Source organism: Sceloporus occidentalis, unplaced genomic scaffold, assembly GCF_023333645.1.
Source record: "Sceloporus occidentalis isolate IW3139 unplaced genomic scaffold, rSceOcc1.0.p SCAF_14, whole genome shotgun sequence".
In the NCBI taxonomy this organism is placed as follows: Eukaryota; Metazoa; Chordata; class Lepidosauria; order Squamata; family Phrynosomatidae; genus Sceloporus; species Sceloporus occidentalis.
Window position 1 is genome coordinate 2,220,895 of NW_028316994.1, and position 14,006 is coordinate 2,234,900.

General features: G+C 38.8%; 1 protein-coding gene across 1 annotated transcript; it reads left to right on the forward strand.

Annotated features, from left to right (window-relative positions):
• Positions 1–1,415: 1,415 nt before the first annotated feature.
• On the forward strand, positions 1,416–12,956 carry LOC149303510 (vomeronasal type-2 receptor 26-like). Its single transcript, XM_089480749.1, has 6 exons — positions 1,416–1,633; positions 6,692–6,983; positions 7,167–8,012; positions 8,690–8,917; positions 11,826–11,952; positions 12,055–12,956. The coding sequence occupies exons 1-6, from the start codon at positions 1,416–1,418 to the stop codon at positions 12,954–12,956; spliced, it is 2,613 nt and encodes an 870-aa protein (XP_089336875.1).
• The last annotated feature ends 1,050 nt before the right edge of the window (positions 12,957–14,006 follow it).

The following is a 14,006-nucleotide window of genomic DNA, read 5'->3' on the forward strand; positions in this document are numbered from 1 at the left end:
GCCACTGAATAGGCCATTTGGGAGGTAGAAACATGTTTGTAAGATGGAATTTCCAACAAGTTCTTCCCGGACATCCTGAGTGTGCGGGGCAGATTATATGGGGAGATGTGGTCCCTCAAGTAACTCGGGCCCAAGCCATATAGGGCTTTATAGGTAATAACCAACACCTTGTATTGTGCTCGGAAGCGAATAGGCAGCCAGTGGAGATCTTTCAGAATAGGTGTTATATGGTCAAACCTGGATGCACCGGTGACCAATCTGGCTGCCATGTTTTGTACTAGCTGAAGCTTCCGGGCTTGGTACAATGGTAGCCCCATGTAGAGCGCATTACAGAAATCTAGATGAGAGGTTACCAGAGCGTGTACCACAGTTTCAAGGTCCCTAGCTAAATATCTCACAAAACTACACATCCCAGAATTCCATAGGATTTGTTTTTTTATTTTTATTTATATACCGCTATTCCAAAGATCATAGCAGTGAACAGCAAGTAAGCTAATTAACAAGTAAGCTAATTTGCCCCCAACAGTCTGGGTACTCATTTTAGCTCCCTCCTCGGAAGGATGCAAGCCTGAGTCAAGCTTGGGCCCTTTTTCTGGTCTTGAACTCGCAACCTTGTGGTTTCAAGTGAATGGCTGCAGTACAGGCATTTAACCACTGCGCCACCAGGGCGCCACCAGGATGGAGCCATGGCAGTTAAAGTGGTGTCAAACTGCATTAATTCTTCACTGTAGATGGAGCCTTACGCTACCTCTGAACAGAAGAGACCTGCACTGACCAGCGGTGTGCCATTCATTTCTTGCCCCTCACAAAAGAAAACTACTTTTCACAGCATTGAGGAAAATATCTTTGTGAGTTTTCTCATGCCTGACGCAACTTCAAAAACTAGCAGCACTTAAAAACAAAGGCTGAAAACAAAGATTAACAAGACCCCGATGCTAACAATGACCCCGAGGAAGCCATCATCTCCCCTATCATTGTCAAAATTACAGTGTCCATTCTTTTACACAGAGGATTTCCAGGGTGCATTAGCAAGATTAATAGTCAGCCTAATTGTTTTTCATCAAAGCCCTTAAAAAACTATAATTTATAACAACAAAAAATGTATAAAATTTGATTGCTTTCTTTTTCAGCACCATGCAAAAATTAGAATTACATCTAGCTGAATGTGTGTGTGTGTGTGTGTAACAGACAAAGATAATATACCACCATTAGAAGCTAAAGGAAGGAGTCAGGAACTGTCAATATCAGTTTAGGGTAGATCTGTTCAGGTGTGGTACAGAAGCTATAAATCTGGGTAATATGGGATCCTCCATTATTTCACAGAAGCAGCAACAATAGCGTTGAGAGGCAGAGATCATGCTGTAGAGGGAAACATGGGATTCTGTGTGTGGAGGAGAAGCTTTCTCAAAAGGCTCATGCTAGTGGCAATATGCCTGCTTGTTCTGCTGTGTCGTATCATATGCAAACCACTTTTGATGAACTGCTCCATACCTGATGATCCTCTGCATATTCCTCATGAATTTTACCAGCCAGGTGATCTCATTATTGGTGCTATTGTTTCACAAGTGGCCTTTTTCAATGATGAAGTGTCTTTCATGAGAGAGCCTTCACGGACATTGACTGAACTAACTATGTAAGACACTTTGTATTTCTGAAATATTTGTGCGTTCATGATAATTGTTTTGCTGTGGTGTGTGTGTGTATGTAATTTACCTAACATTGCTCCTGTTGGGTAAAACTCTCTAATAAATTACCATTTATAATCCCACTGGAATGAATGCATCCTCATGAAACATTCACATGCTAGATTATATTCTCATTGAAAATTTCCATGATGATCCACTCCCTGACCTTGCTCATGTACTTCCATGTCTTTTGAATTTTAAATGTCTCATTTCATATTACTATTTAGAAATAAAACCATGTTTCATTCTTTTCTGTTGTTGGTAATGGTGTGCCAGTGCTATTTCTGACATAGGGTGAATTTTGGGTTTATTGCTGAAATGTAAAACAGATTTGGGAGGGAACCAAAATAAATTCAATTTTCCAAAGCGTGTATGTGCATATTTGCCTATATTTGCCAACAGATGTTCATCCTCATAGATGAATGGTTAGTTAGATAGATAGATTTAAAAACAACAACAACAACTTGCATATTGGCACCCAGCTACAAATATGAAGCATCTGCAATATTGCATTGAAATGTCTGTGGGTTTATGCAAGGTTACCATTTGCATTTTGCCTTTGTAATACCTTTTCTCATGTCAACTGCTAATGAAGATTCCCTTCAATTGCACTAATATGTCTCTGACTTCAGGTAATATGAATGACTTGATATAATTTGCTTAATCACTCCTTACATCTGGTATCATTTATTTATTCACTTCACCACAGAACTGCTGTGAGTGTCAATACCAATCCTCAAAATGATTTAGAAAGGGATTTCTCCTTGCCTTCATCATCAAAATTTTCAGGTCTTGAGATGGGGAATGAAGTTAGGAAGGTTGAATAAAAATAAAAATAAAATAAAATAAAATAAAAGGAGAGGAAAAAAGAGAAATAAATAAATAAAAAAGAAGGAATAATACAAGTTGAGTCTCCCTTATCCAAAAGTCCAAACTCTGAAATATTCCAAAAGTTGAAACGTTTTTCATGGGGGGCTGAAATAGTGACGCCTTTGCTTTATGATGGTTCTGTGTATACAAAATTTGTTTCATGCACCAAAGTATTGAAAAATATTGTATAGAATTACATTCAGGCTATGTGTATAAGGTGTCTAGGAAACATAAATGAATTTTGTGTGTAGACTTGAGTTCCATCTCCAAGATGCCTCATTATGTATGTATATATAAATGCTGGTATTAAAAAAAGGTCAAAATCCCCCCCCCCCCAAAAAAAAACCCCTTCTGGTTCCAAGCATTTCAGGTAAGGGAGAGCCAACCTGTAACAAGTGACTTTAATTATATTTGACCAGATAAATGCATGTTAGGAATGACAAAAAGATAAGATTTCTGAAATAGCCTTTTTTTTTTTTTTTTAGAAAAATGAGGAAACTGGTAAAAGGATGTTATGGGGAAGTAATAAAAAGGGTTAAATCTGCCTTTGACATTTGGGTTCTATTCAAAACCATATTAACAGAAGATGCACTAGAATACATATCACAGCTCAAGAAGGGAAGTTTGAAATCCAGATGATGATGAGTATAAGCAAGGATAAGTGTAAAGGAAGAAAAAAAAATCCTCCAAAAACTGGAGGTCTTGCCCAAGTGAGTCAAACTTGAAAAATATAAAATGTGCACAAAGAAAATGCAAGCAAACAATTAGGTATGCAATTTTGGATTATAGTAGTCAGCGCAAAGGAGACCTCCTTCCAGTTTGAACCACAGCCGCTGGTGTCAAATCTTTCAGGATGGGTTTCCAACCTATTATGGATCCATCTGATAGTGTTTCCATCTCCTCCATGTTTAATCAACACATCATGGGGAACCTCTCAAATGTTTTGCTGAAATCCATATAAAGGATACTTAATGCATTATCACAATCTACTAAACTAGTGACCCTATCATAAACAAAAGATATGAGGTTAGTTTGGCAGGACATGTTTTTGACAAACCCAGAAAGAGTTGAAGTAAAAACAAAACGGAAGCAAACAAATTGCAACCGGATGGTAACGAAGAGAACTCATATATGAAATTGCTGATTTTATAACATGTCTATGAAATCATGCTCTGTGCCAGTGTTTAAGAACGCAACAGTAAGTTTAATGTCTGTTTCAACTAAATTGTTGAAAAGTATTTTTTTTTAAAATAGGTTTGTTAACCATATAATAAGACAGGCCTTGCTGAATAAGTATCAAAATGCCTTCTGCTATGTCCCTTCTCACTAGATTTTGGAGTTATTTTAAAGTACCTGTATATATATGGAGAGAATATCAGTAGTTCCCAAGTTTTTTTTTCCACTTCCATACTCCTTGGCAGCCTGTTTCTATAAATTGTAGCCTTCATGCTAGCAAAACCTGTGCAATTAATGTAGTTTCTGTTATTTCAAGTGTATATGTTGTAACTGTAAATAAATAGCCCAATAGTGGTATTAAAAAGCGATGGAATGATAAAATGAATGGACAGTGTATAAAAACACATGCAGCACATATTTTATACACAAAAAAGTTTAGTGCTTCTTTGGTGGCACATTGTTTTTTGAAATCAGGTTTAACTGATCTGGAACTGCATTCAGTTAATGCTGATATTTATTTTTTAAAAAGATATAATAATAATAATAATAATAATAATAATAATAATATGTATTTGTGTTTCCCCGCCTCTCCCAGTGGATCCCAGTATAAGAGGAGAGAGCCCTCTTCACCAGCTCCATATTTGTAAATGGCAAAAGAAAATTAAATATACTGAATTGTCAGAATGCTGTCCATATTCTCTGCTGATGTCAGCGCAACCCACTGTGTACATTTTCCCTCATTACTCAAATCTGGTGTGGTGTGTGTGTGTGTGTGTGTGTGTGCTTTTATTCATTAGGATACCCTTCAATGGTTTAGAAATAAAAACTATGTTTGCACTTTTGGCCAGAGATATATGGGGGGAAAAACCAGTTTGTTTGACAATGGATTGTGCCATACTTGGTATTAGGCTCCAGTACCTAGTGCGTCAAATGCAGACTTATTGTGAGGAGAAACTGGGCACGGATACTTTAGTGATGGGGAAATACTTTGGAGATGGTGGTGCGGGAATACTGTGGGAAGAAATGGGAATATTTCCAGGAGAAGGTGTGGTGGGTCTTATAGGGAGAAATGTGGGTGCTCAGAATTATTGTGCTGCTTTCCAAGTGAGATCTGACCAAACCAAAATAGAGTGGGACTTCTTCACTCGATCTGAATGCTATAGACCTGTTAATGTAACCAAGATTTGTGTTAGCATTTTTGTCTGCCGTATCACACTGTTGATGCATGTTTAGTTTGTGGTCTCACAGCAGTTTCGAAAGTGAGGAGTAGGATCATTCTTGCTCACCATTCCTGAAATGAGAAGTTTTGGATTCAATGGGCATACAAGAGTTTCCAGCTTTGGGAGTGGAAAGTATGAAGGATCTTACTCCCCACTTCAAAAGCAGGAGACTCTTGTATGTCCATTGACATGGAAGCCTTCTAGCTTCAGGAGGAGGCTGCTGTGTGCAAACTGAGATTGCTATGCACACACTCATACTACAGCATCCAGCTTTGGTCAGGAACAGGAAAAATCACCAAGGGGTGGTGATGGCCAACTTCCAAATGTGGAAGACTGACTGTACTTAAACAGTTAAAACTGGCATTATTGGTCTCTGGAATTCTGTGGAAAATAGGGTGAGGAATAAAATTATTATTATTATTATTAATAATAATAATATAAATAGCACCAAGGCGGATTTATTTTATTTAAAATATTTATTCGTTGCATTCAGAAGTTAGAGGACTCTCTTTCTTTTCCCTCTTTGAGGTTTACCAGCGTGGTGAGAGACCACTATCACCTACTACTCAAAGCAAAGCAAACTCCTCACCTGCTGAGTGGCACCCAACCCCACAAATATTCAGCAATGGCAGAAAGCCACCATGGGATGCCACCATGAGCAAGACAGGTGCAGGTGTGGGTGAGTTGGCATCAAGTCTCATGGACAGCTGCCCTCTCATGCCCTCCTTTTCCCCCCTCCTGCTCTTCCTTCCCTCCCTTACACTGCCAATCAGTGCCATCATCTTTATTCCAGCCATGAGGAGAAAGAGGTGGTGAAAGCATGGAGGGGGAAGCAGGAAGGCAGGTTTGGAAAGGCAGCTGCCCAATTAACGGCACTACATTGAGCTGACTCTCCATGCCACTCTCTTCCCACCCTGTTCTTTGTCTTTTTTCTTTTCAATTTCTCATGATGGAATCTCACTGCCTCCACTATTGATTATTAAACCATTATTAAAAACAACAGCAACAGCTTACTGCTTAATGGCTTGCTACATACCCCAGGTAGTCTTTTGATTCCTGAGCAAACATAGTAGTCCTGGGACATGAGAAGTCCTCCTACATATTGAAAAGTGATTAAAGAGCAGCAAGCAAAGTAGGAATAAATGATCATTTCTTGCAATGGAGGGATATGTGCCATGCGGTCCCTCAAGGGCCTATATCAGGACTGACACTTTTAAACTTGTACCTGGGGTTGCAGTGGCATAGTCTGGTGGCTGTGTTTGCTAATGATATTAAATTATTTAGAAGAAAAATTTATAGCAAGCACCTCCAAAACAATATTTGAAAACTGGGAGGAAGAAGAGGAAAATGACAAAAGAGATTCAGAATAAGCAAGTGTAAGAAGATGCATATTGGGGCAAATGTCTGTCTGTCTGTCTGTCTGTCTCTCTCTCTCTCTCTGGGTATATGTGAAGCTTAGAATTTTCTTTGAAAAAAAGGTTAAGTTACATATGACCAGTGTGCTTAGGACTACCTTCCTGGGTTCTTTTTGTTATTACTGTTTGTGTGCAAAGAAATTGAACATAATAAGTGCAGGATGCAGGAATGATCCAAAAACTATTCCTGAGAAAAACATATTTTTCAGATGATTTACTTCTTACCATTTGATTCAGTGTAATTTGAATTAAGCCTCACATTTGAAAAAAATAAGTTGTTCTTGTGGTGATTACTTGTTAAAAGAATGTGCAATGCTTTTTGCAGATCAGTGCCTAAGAACTACCAGCACATCCTGGCCTTGGCATTTGCTGTCAAAGAGATAAATGAAAATCCCAAAATCTTATCCAATCTCTCTCTGGGGTTCCACATTCTCAACAGCTACTACACAGCAAGAATGATTTATAAGGCTACCTTGAGCCTCTTTTCAACACGGCATAGGTTTGTCCCCAATTTCAAGTGCCACAACCAGAACAATCTGATAGCTCTCATTGGAGGATGTACCTCTGAAATCTCTGCCAATGTGGCCATCCTTTCAGCAAATTACAAGGCTCCACAGGTAAGTTGTAGGAAGAGGCACACTATGTTTATTTCTGTCTTTGAAGAGACAAAAGGAGTGTTTGTGTTTTTGAGCTCAAAGATAATTGTTTGCCATTGCTGTAGCTTCCCTCTCCTTTTCCCTCTGATTAAGACTATCTTGTTTTATAATCTATCTGAATTTCCTCCCTAAATTTGATTTCAGCTCACATATGGATCATTTCTGCCATCATATCCTGCCAAACTCCATGTCCCCTTTTTGTATCAGATGGTCCCAAATGAAACCCAACAGTACAGAGGAGTTGTAAGGTTACTTCAGCATTTCAGATGGACATGGATTGGGCTCTTTGCTGTGGATGATGACAAAGGAGACAGTTTTTTACAAACAATGGTGCCAATGCTTTCCCAGAATGGAATCTGCTGTTCCTTCGTATACAGATTACCAAACTGGTCTTATAATGACAATATACCAGATGTATATTTTAATCAGGGGAAAATCTATAACAACTTTACTGCAGGAAAAGCCAATGTATTTTTTGTATATGGTGAAACCCCGTCCTTTGGTTCTTTGAGAGTACTACTGTTTACGGCAACTTTCTTGGTATCACCTCCACTGGGCAGAATGTGGATTGTTACCTCCCACTGGGATTTTCAATCATCTATTATTCAAAAGGACTGGGACATAGAAACCTTTCATGGTTCCATATCTTTCACTGTTCACTCCAATCAGCCCAAAGGATTCCAAGAATTTGCTCAGTCAATTGGACCTTCTTGGAGCAGGCGAGATGGTTTCATCCTGGGCTTTTGGGAACAAGCATTCAGTTGTTCTCTAAATCCTTCTAAGGGGAAGGAGGAGGAGAAACCCTGTACTGGGGAGGAAAATCTTGCGATCCTTCCTGGACCTTTGTTTGAAATGTCCATGACAGGGCACAGTTACAGTGTCTACAATGCTGTCTATGCTGTGGCACATGCATTGCATGCTAGATACAAATCCATTTCGAAGCACAGAAGGTTGGCACATGGATGGAAATGGGCTTTTCAACCATGGGTGGTAATTAAAATTTAATGCTTTTTTTTGAAGGGGAGGTTAGCTTGTGATGCAGAGGGAAAAATGGATGGCAGTTCTGCATAATACAATTACAGAAAATTGGTTTGGTATGGAAAATAGATTTGGAATAATAATTCTGACCATGTTGGTATTTGGGATCTAAACTTGCTAGGTGTAGATCCAGTGAAATCATTGTGTTTTAAGTTCATAATGAGTTACTTCATTGATTCTAATGGGTCCACACTAACCATCTTTAGATTTTAAAATAGTTATTATTCATAACTAATACAGTCAGCCCTCCTTATCTATGGATTTTTTTATCCACAGATTCAAGTATCCTCTGCTTGAAAATATTTTTTAAAAGTATAAATTCCAAATAGCAAGCCTTGATTTTGCCATTTTCTGTAAGGGGCACCATTTTGTTATGCCATTGTCTTTAATGGGACTTGAGCATCCACGGACTTTGTTACCTATGGAGAGTCCTGGAACCAAACTCCAGCAGATAACAAGAGCCCACTGTATTTTTATTCATAACTGATTACTTGGAAGGAGTCAACTGTAGGAAAATGACAACTAGAAATACAACATCATTGTATATATGGACTTCCACTGAGTTAGATCTTTCTGAAGCTTATTTTCAAAATTTTAAACCCCATTTCCCCTTTTAAAATGTTTTCTAGGTCCATCACTTTCTAAGTAGCATCTCATTCAATAACAGTGTTGGAGAGACAGTGCATTTCAACAAAAATAGAGAATTAGTCACCGGATTTGATGTTACAAACTGGCTGATGTTGCCCAATGGCTCAGTGGTTAGAGTCAAAGTTGGAAGACTGGATCCTCAAGCTCCCCTAGGCCAAGAATTAACCATTAATGATGACCAAATTGTGTGGCACAAAATCTTTAATCAGGTGAGTCACAGATATAAATCTCTGAGTATATCAAATGACAAGATCATTTATAAGCAAATTTCATTCCTCTGCTTGCTTCTCTGGATGCTGAATTATGCTTGATGGCATTTTATTACAATTCTATTCTTTTAAAAAAGAAACAATAAAAAGGAATGGTGAGGTTAATCATCTTAACTTCATCTAAATTGTCAAATTGTTCTAAGAGACTTCACAGTACATTTTTGACTTCATAATTTCATCTTTAGGATGGAGAGAGAAAAAGAGAGAGAGAGAGAGAGAGAGAGAGAGAGAGAGAGAGTTCTTGTCTCCCCTGTTGTGCCACTTTCTTCTTTTTGATCAAATTCTCTTGTTAGTAGAATGGTGACATGGAATTCAATCTAGACTTTAAAGGAACTATCCAAAGTGCAGAACTTAATTAGAAGACAGATTTCAACACTATGGATAACTCCTTTAAGGTTTGAAGGGTAAAGCTTGAAATGGATTTTCTGCTCCACTGACCACCAATTGTCATGCCCCTTCTTGAGAGTTCATCTTAATTGGAAAAGAAACCAAGGAGTCACTGTAGATGCTAACAGCCAGCCAAATCCTCCTTCTGTTCAGCAGGAAGAGAAGCTGGAGGAGAGACCCCCCCAGGCCCAGAGAAAGGGGGAGGGCTTAGGTGTCAGGCCCAGACCATGCAGATGAAGTGAAAGGCTGCAGTCAAGGCACTGAGAGGAGCACAGCTGTGGAACCCTCTCCCTGAATGCTGCTGGAACCTGGGCATTGGCTGAACATGCTGGCTATAAAAGAAAGTTACAGCCATCAGGTACCTTGCTGAATACAACATCAATCTTCCTCTTGACAGCTCAGCTTATCTAAGTGTACAGATTGATAACCCCTGGACTGTTTAATGACTTGGCTACCCTTAGTTCCTTAGTCCTGACTCTGATTTATGGTTTTGATTCTGGATTGGTGCTTGATACTGCTTGCTCCTGACAATGGTGACTGGTTTTTGGAGTCTGTCCAGCAAAGGCTCACACACTCTGCAACTCCAAACCTTGTCTACAGTGAAGAGCAGGATACCAATGTCCACTGGTGTAAGCACTTCTCCAGTGAGATATTTTAAGATTTTGGATGTAATTATCTTCCCAGGGTTTAGTGTATTATTATACATCAAACTGTAGAAATCATATTATCCTGGACCTGGAGGCCTTTCTGATCATGGGACCATGGTATTGTGCCCTGAAGTGTAGCTCTCAGTGGTCACTTCATATAAATGAAGTTTAATGCTTTTGAAGATGTTAAAATATGACACAATATTTTCATTAAAGTTATCTCTGGGTGAAAATCAAGGTTCAGGTTGCATCTTTCCCACCTTGTTAGTCATTCGTATATCTGCATGAACTAACAAAGCAATTTTGACAGTCACTTTTAGAGTAGCATCAATATCTTACTATTCAGAATGGCATAAATGAATTCAATTTTAGTCCAAACTAGAGCAGAGCCACAGAATCAATGGAAAGTTGGCAAGTCAACACGACTACAAGTACCATTCGTTTAATGGGTGTACCCTATTTGTAACTAACAATTGAATCTAGGCCACTGATGCATTAATCAAATTTTGAAACCCTATCAATGTTTAATTCCCAAATGTATCCCCTTATTCCTTTGTGTTCACAGCCCTGATCTACCCAGTGTGAGATCTCTGAGAAATTTCCTCCTATAGTTTATCTGCTTCCATAATTCTAGACATGTGCTGACTTCTTCTGGCTACAATGACAATTGCATAACATGGGAGCAAGAGAGATGTTTTTCCTGTGTGTGCAAGATATATGACATTCAGGAGAGTCTGATAGAGCTTGGCTTACCCAGGACGTTATTAGACAAGGGAAATTGGAAGTATAATCCAATGGCAATCTGAACGCAGTCATGGGGTTTAACATTATTGCGTGATATACTACCACATGCAATTGTGGGCAATGGGAAGTCAGTCTGAACGCAATCATGGGGTTTCATGTTATTGCATGAGAAGTGATCACACACAATTTTGGGCAATGGCAAGCTATTTTCAGGCAATGGGAAGTCAGTTTGAACTAGCAAGTTCACGTGAATGCATTCTGGCCCCACTTTCTTTTCATTTGAAATTAAGAGAAATTCCTCCCATGTGATAAACTCCCCAGCCACAACAAATTGCTGTTAGTGGAAAATACATTTTCAAGGTGTGCATGCTCATCAACAACAAAAACCTTTTATTACAGCCCAGAAACAATCAGGCAACAGATTAAATACATAAATATGTTAAAATAACTCTATAAAACATATAATTTAAAGCATATAATATATCCTACAAATATATTAATTGTTAAAAATAGCATGATAATAAAAACAAAATTAAATGTTTATATGAGTTCTCTTTCTTTCTCTCTTTAAATTTACCTTTATTATTATCACATGAGCCACAATCATGCATAATATAACATATAAAAATATTAATGTCATCTATAAAAACAGTCAGGGTCTTAATGGCCAGTGGGCAGAACTACCTGTTGCACAAGTTTAGATATCATAGCCTTTCACATTTTAGCAGTGGAAAAGAAGAACTGCTTCTGTTATACTTTTTTTATCAGAATCTCCTAGTATGTGCACCAGGTTTCATTTGACAGACTTGCCTGGGAACTTAATTAGTAGTAAACATGAAATAAATTAGTAAAAGGTACAGAAAAATTGGACATGAGATAGACACTCTTCAGAACTCTCTCCACAAGGGCAAACATATTCCGTATAAGGGATTCCCTCTAATAAAGCAGTGGTTCTTTAATAAACCAGAGGAGATAATATTGAAATGTGCTTTGGTGAAAGTGACACAATATTTTGGAATAATTAGATTTTGTAGATAATAATACTAATCAATATCCATGATTCTGGACAGGTGCTGCCCCGTTCTATGTGCAATGACAACTGCTATCCTGGCTATAGAAAGAAAAAGAAGGAGGGAGAGAAATTTTGCTGTTACGATTGTGTTTTGTGTCCACAAGGGATGATCTCTCAGCAGATAGGTAGGAAACATGACGTAAAGACATATCAGTGTAATACAAGGGTAGTATATGTGCATGTGCATGGGCACTATATACTATTTAAATGCAATTCTTTCTCCACAGATATGGATTCCTGTGTTCAGTGTCCCAAGGAACAATATCCAAATAAGGAACAAACTCAGTGTGTTCCTAAAATTCTAAGCTATCTTGCGTACACAGACTCTTTAGGGATTATTTTATCTATGTTGGTTGTTTTTTTCTCTTTGATCACAATTATAGTCCTTGGAATGTTTGTGAAGCACAAAGATACTCCCATCGTCAAAGCCAACAACCAGAGTGTCACTTACATCCTTCTCATTTCACTTCTTCTCTGTTTCCTTTGCTCCTTCCTCTTCATTGGGAAGCCAGGAAAGGTGACCTGCCTTTTCCGACAAATGTTTTTTGGCATCATTTTCTCTGTGGCACTTTCCAGTATTTTGGGAAAAACCATCACAGTAGTTTCGGCATTCCTGGCTACCAAACCAGGATCCAGGATGGGGAAATGGATGGGGAAACAACTGGCAAGTTCTATTATCCTTTCTGGCTCCTTTGTTCAAGCAGGCATTTGTATAGCTTGGCTGATTATTTCTCCTCCTTTTCCAGATGTGGACATGCATTCACTGGATGGGGAAATCATACTGAAATGCAATGAGGGTTCAACTGCCTTGTTTTACTGTGTCTTGGGTTATCTGGGTTTCCTGGCCACTGTCAGCTTCCTTGTGGCTTATCCAGCTAGAAAGTTACCTGACATTTTTAATGAAGCTAAATTTATCACTTTCAGCATGTTGGTCTTTTGCAGTGTTTGGGTGTCATTTGTTCCAACCTACCTGAGCACCAAGGGGAAATACATGGTGGCTGTGGAGATATTCTCCATCTTGGCTTCCACTGCTGGGTTACTGGTTTGCATCTTTTTGCCTAAATGCTACATCATTGCTCTGAGGCCAGAGCTGAACAACAAGGAGCAGCTAATGAGAAGGAAATACTGAGTTTAGTTGTTTGTCTCCTAGATAGATTTTACTGGAAATGCTGAAAATAGGCATGCTGGTAAATTTGCACAGTTGGACATCCTTGCTCAAACGCTTTTCAGCAGAGATGGCTAGGTAAGTCTCACTTCAGATGGGTCTTAGATCTGCCAACACAGAGCCTCACATTGCCCATTACATTGTTGAAGGCTTCACCAGCTAGCATGCAACTCTGTAGATTTGGAATCTATAATAATAAAGGAAACATGATGGTCATAATTTAAATAGGAATATTTCCTTGCATGTTGTGCTCATTAGATACATAGATGTGCTTTTTCTGATGCTTCACAGTTTGGTATTCTTATCCCCACCATGCAGCCCCAAAGCCTCTTCCCAACCTATTCCCATAAACCACCTCAAACAGGCTTCAGTGTGAACTGGCAGGACAGGAGAAGTATCTACCAATATCTCATCTAAGCCCAACACACATTGATTATAGAAGTGCTGAAGACCTCTCAAGGACCCCAATGTATCTCAGTGCTGATGCCATAATTGTGTGCCCAGCTATGGGGAGGAGGTGTAAACAGAATTTCTCCAATCCTGTATCCTTGCCTTCAAGCACGGATTGTCTGATTAAAGCAGCTTCAGGGCTTTAAATTAAGTCAGGGGCCTGAACAGGCAGACCAAAAAAAAAAAAAAGCAGCAATAAGAGCAAGTACCAAGAAGGCGCTCTCTCATGTCCTCATAAGGCAAGGATGGTGGCAGGACAGAGAGAAATCCTTCCCCTGGTGATGGTTTAGTAGCAGGAATAATTTTAACTTCACAGGTTTTGTATTTTCATAACTCCCAAAATTCAAATGCCACCTGTCCAAATAGGTTCAGTTTACTGATACCCTGAATACATTCTCCTCCTTGGCATCATGATTTGCTGGAAAAGGACACGGATATTTATAGTATCCAAATACAGACATTCAAGATTTTGCTTTTCTCAATGCTTGGTTCAAGTATTTATGAACTCTGGAATTTGGTACCTCAACCGAGGTGTGAATAGTACAGATGTAATTAAAGTTGTAA

Coding starts and splice junctions, on each gene's coding strand:
- LOC149303510 (XM_089480749.1), top strand. CDS start 1,416: ATGCTAGTGGCAATATGCCTGCTTGTTCTGCTGTGTCGTATCATATGC. Junction 8,013..8,689: donor GGGCTTTTCAACCATGGGTG/GTAATTAAAATT, acceptor AATGTTTTCTAG/GTCCATCACTTTCTAAGTAG. Junction 8,918..11,825: donor GGCACAAAATCTTTAATCAG/GTGAGTCACAGA, acceptor GATTCTGGACAG/GTGCTGCCCCGTTCTATGTG.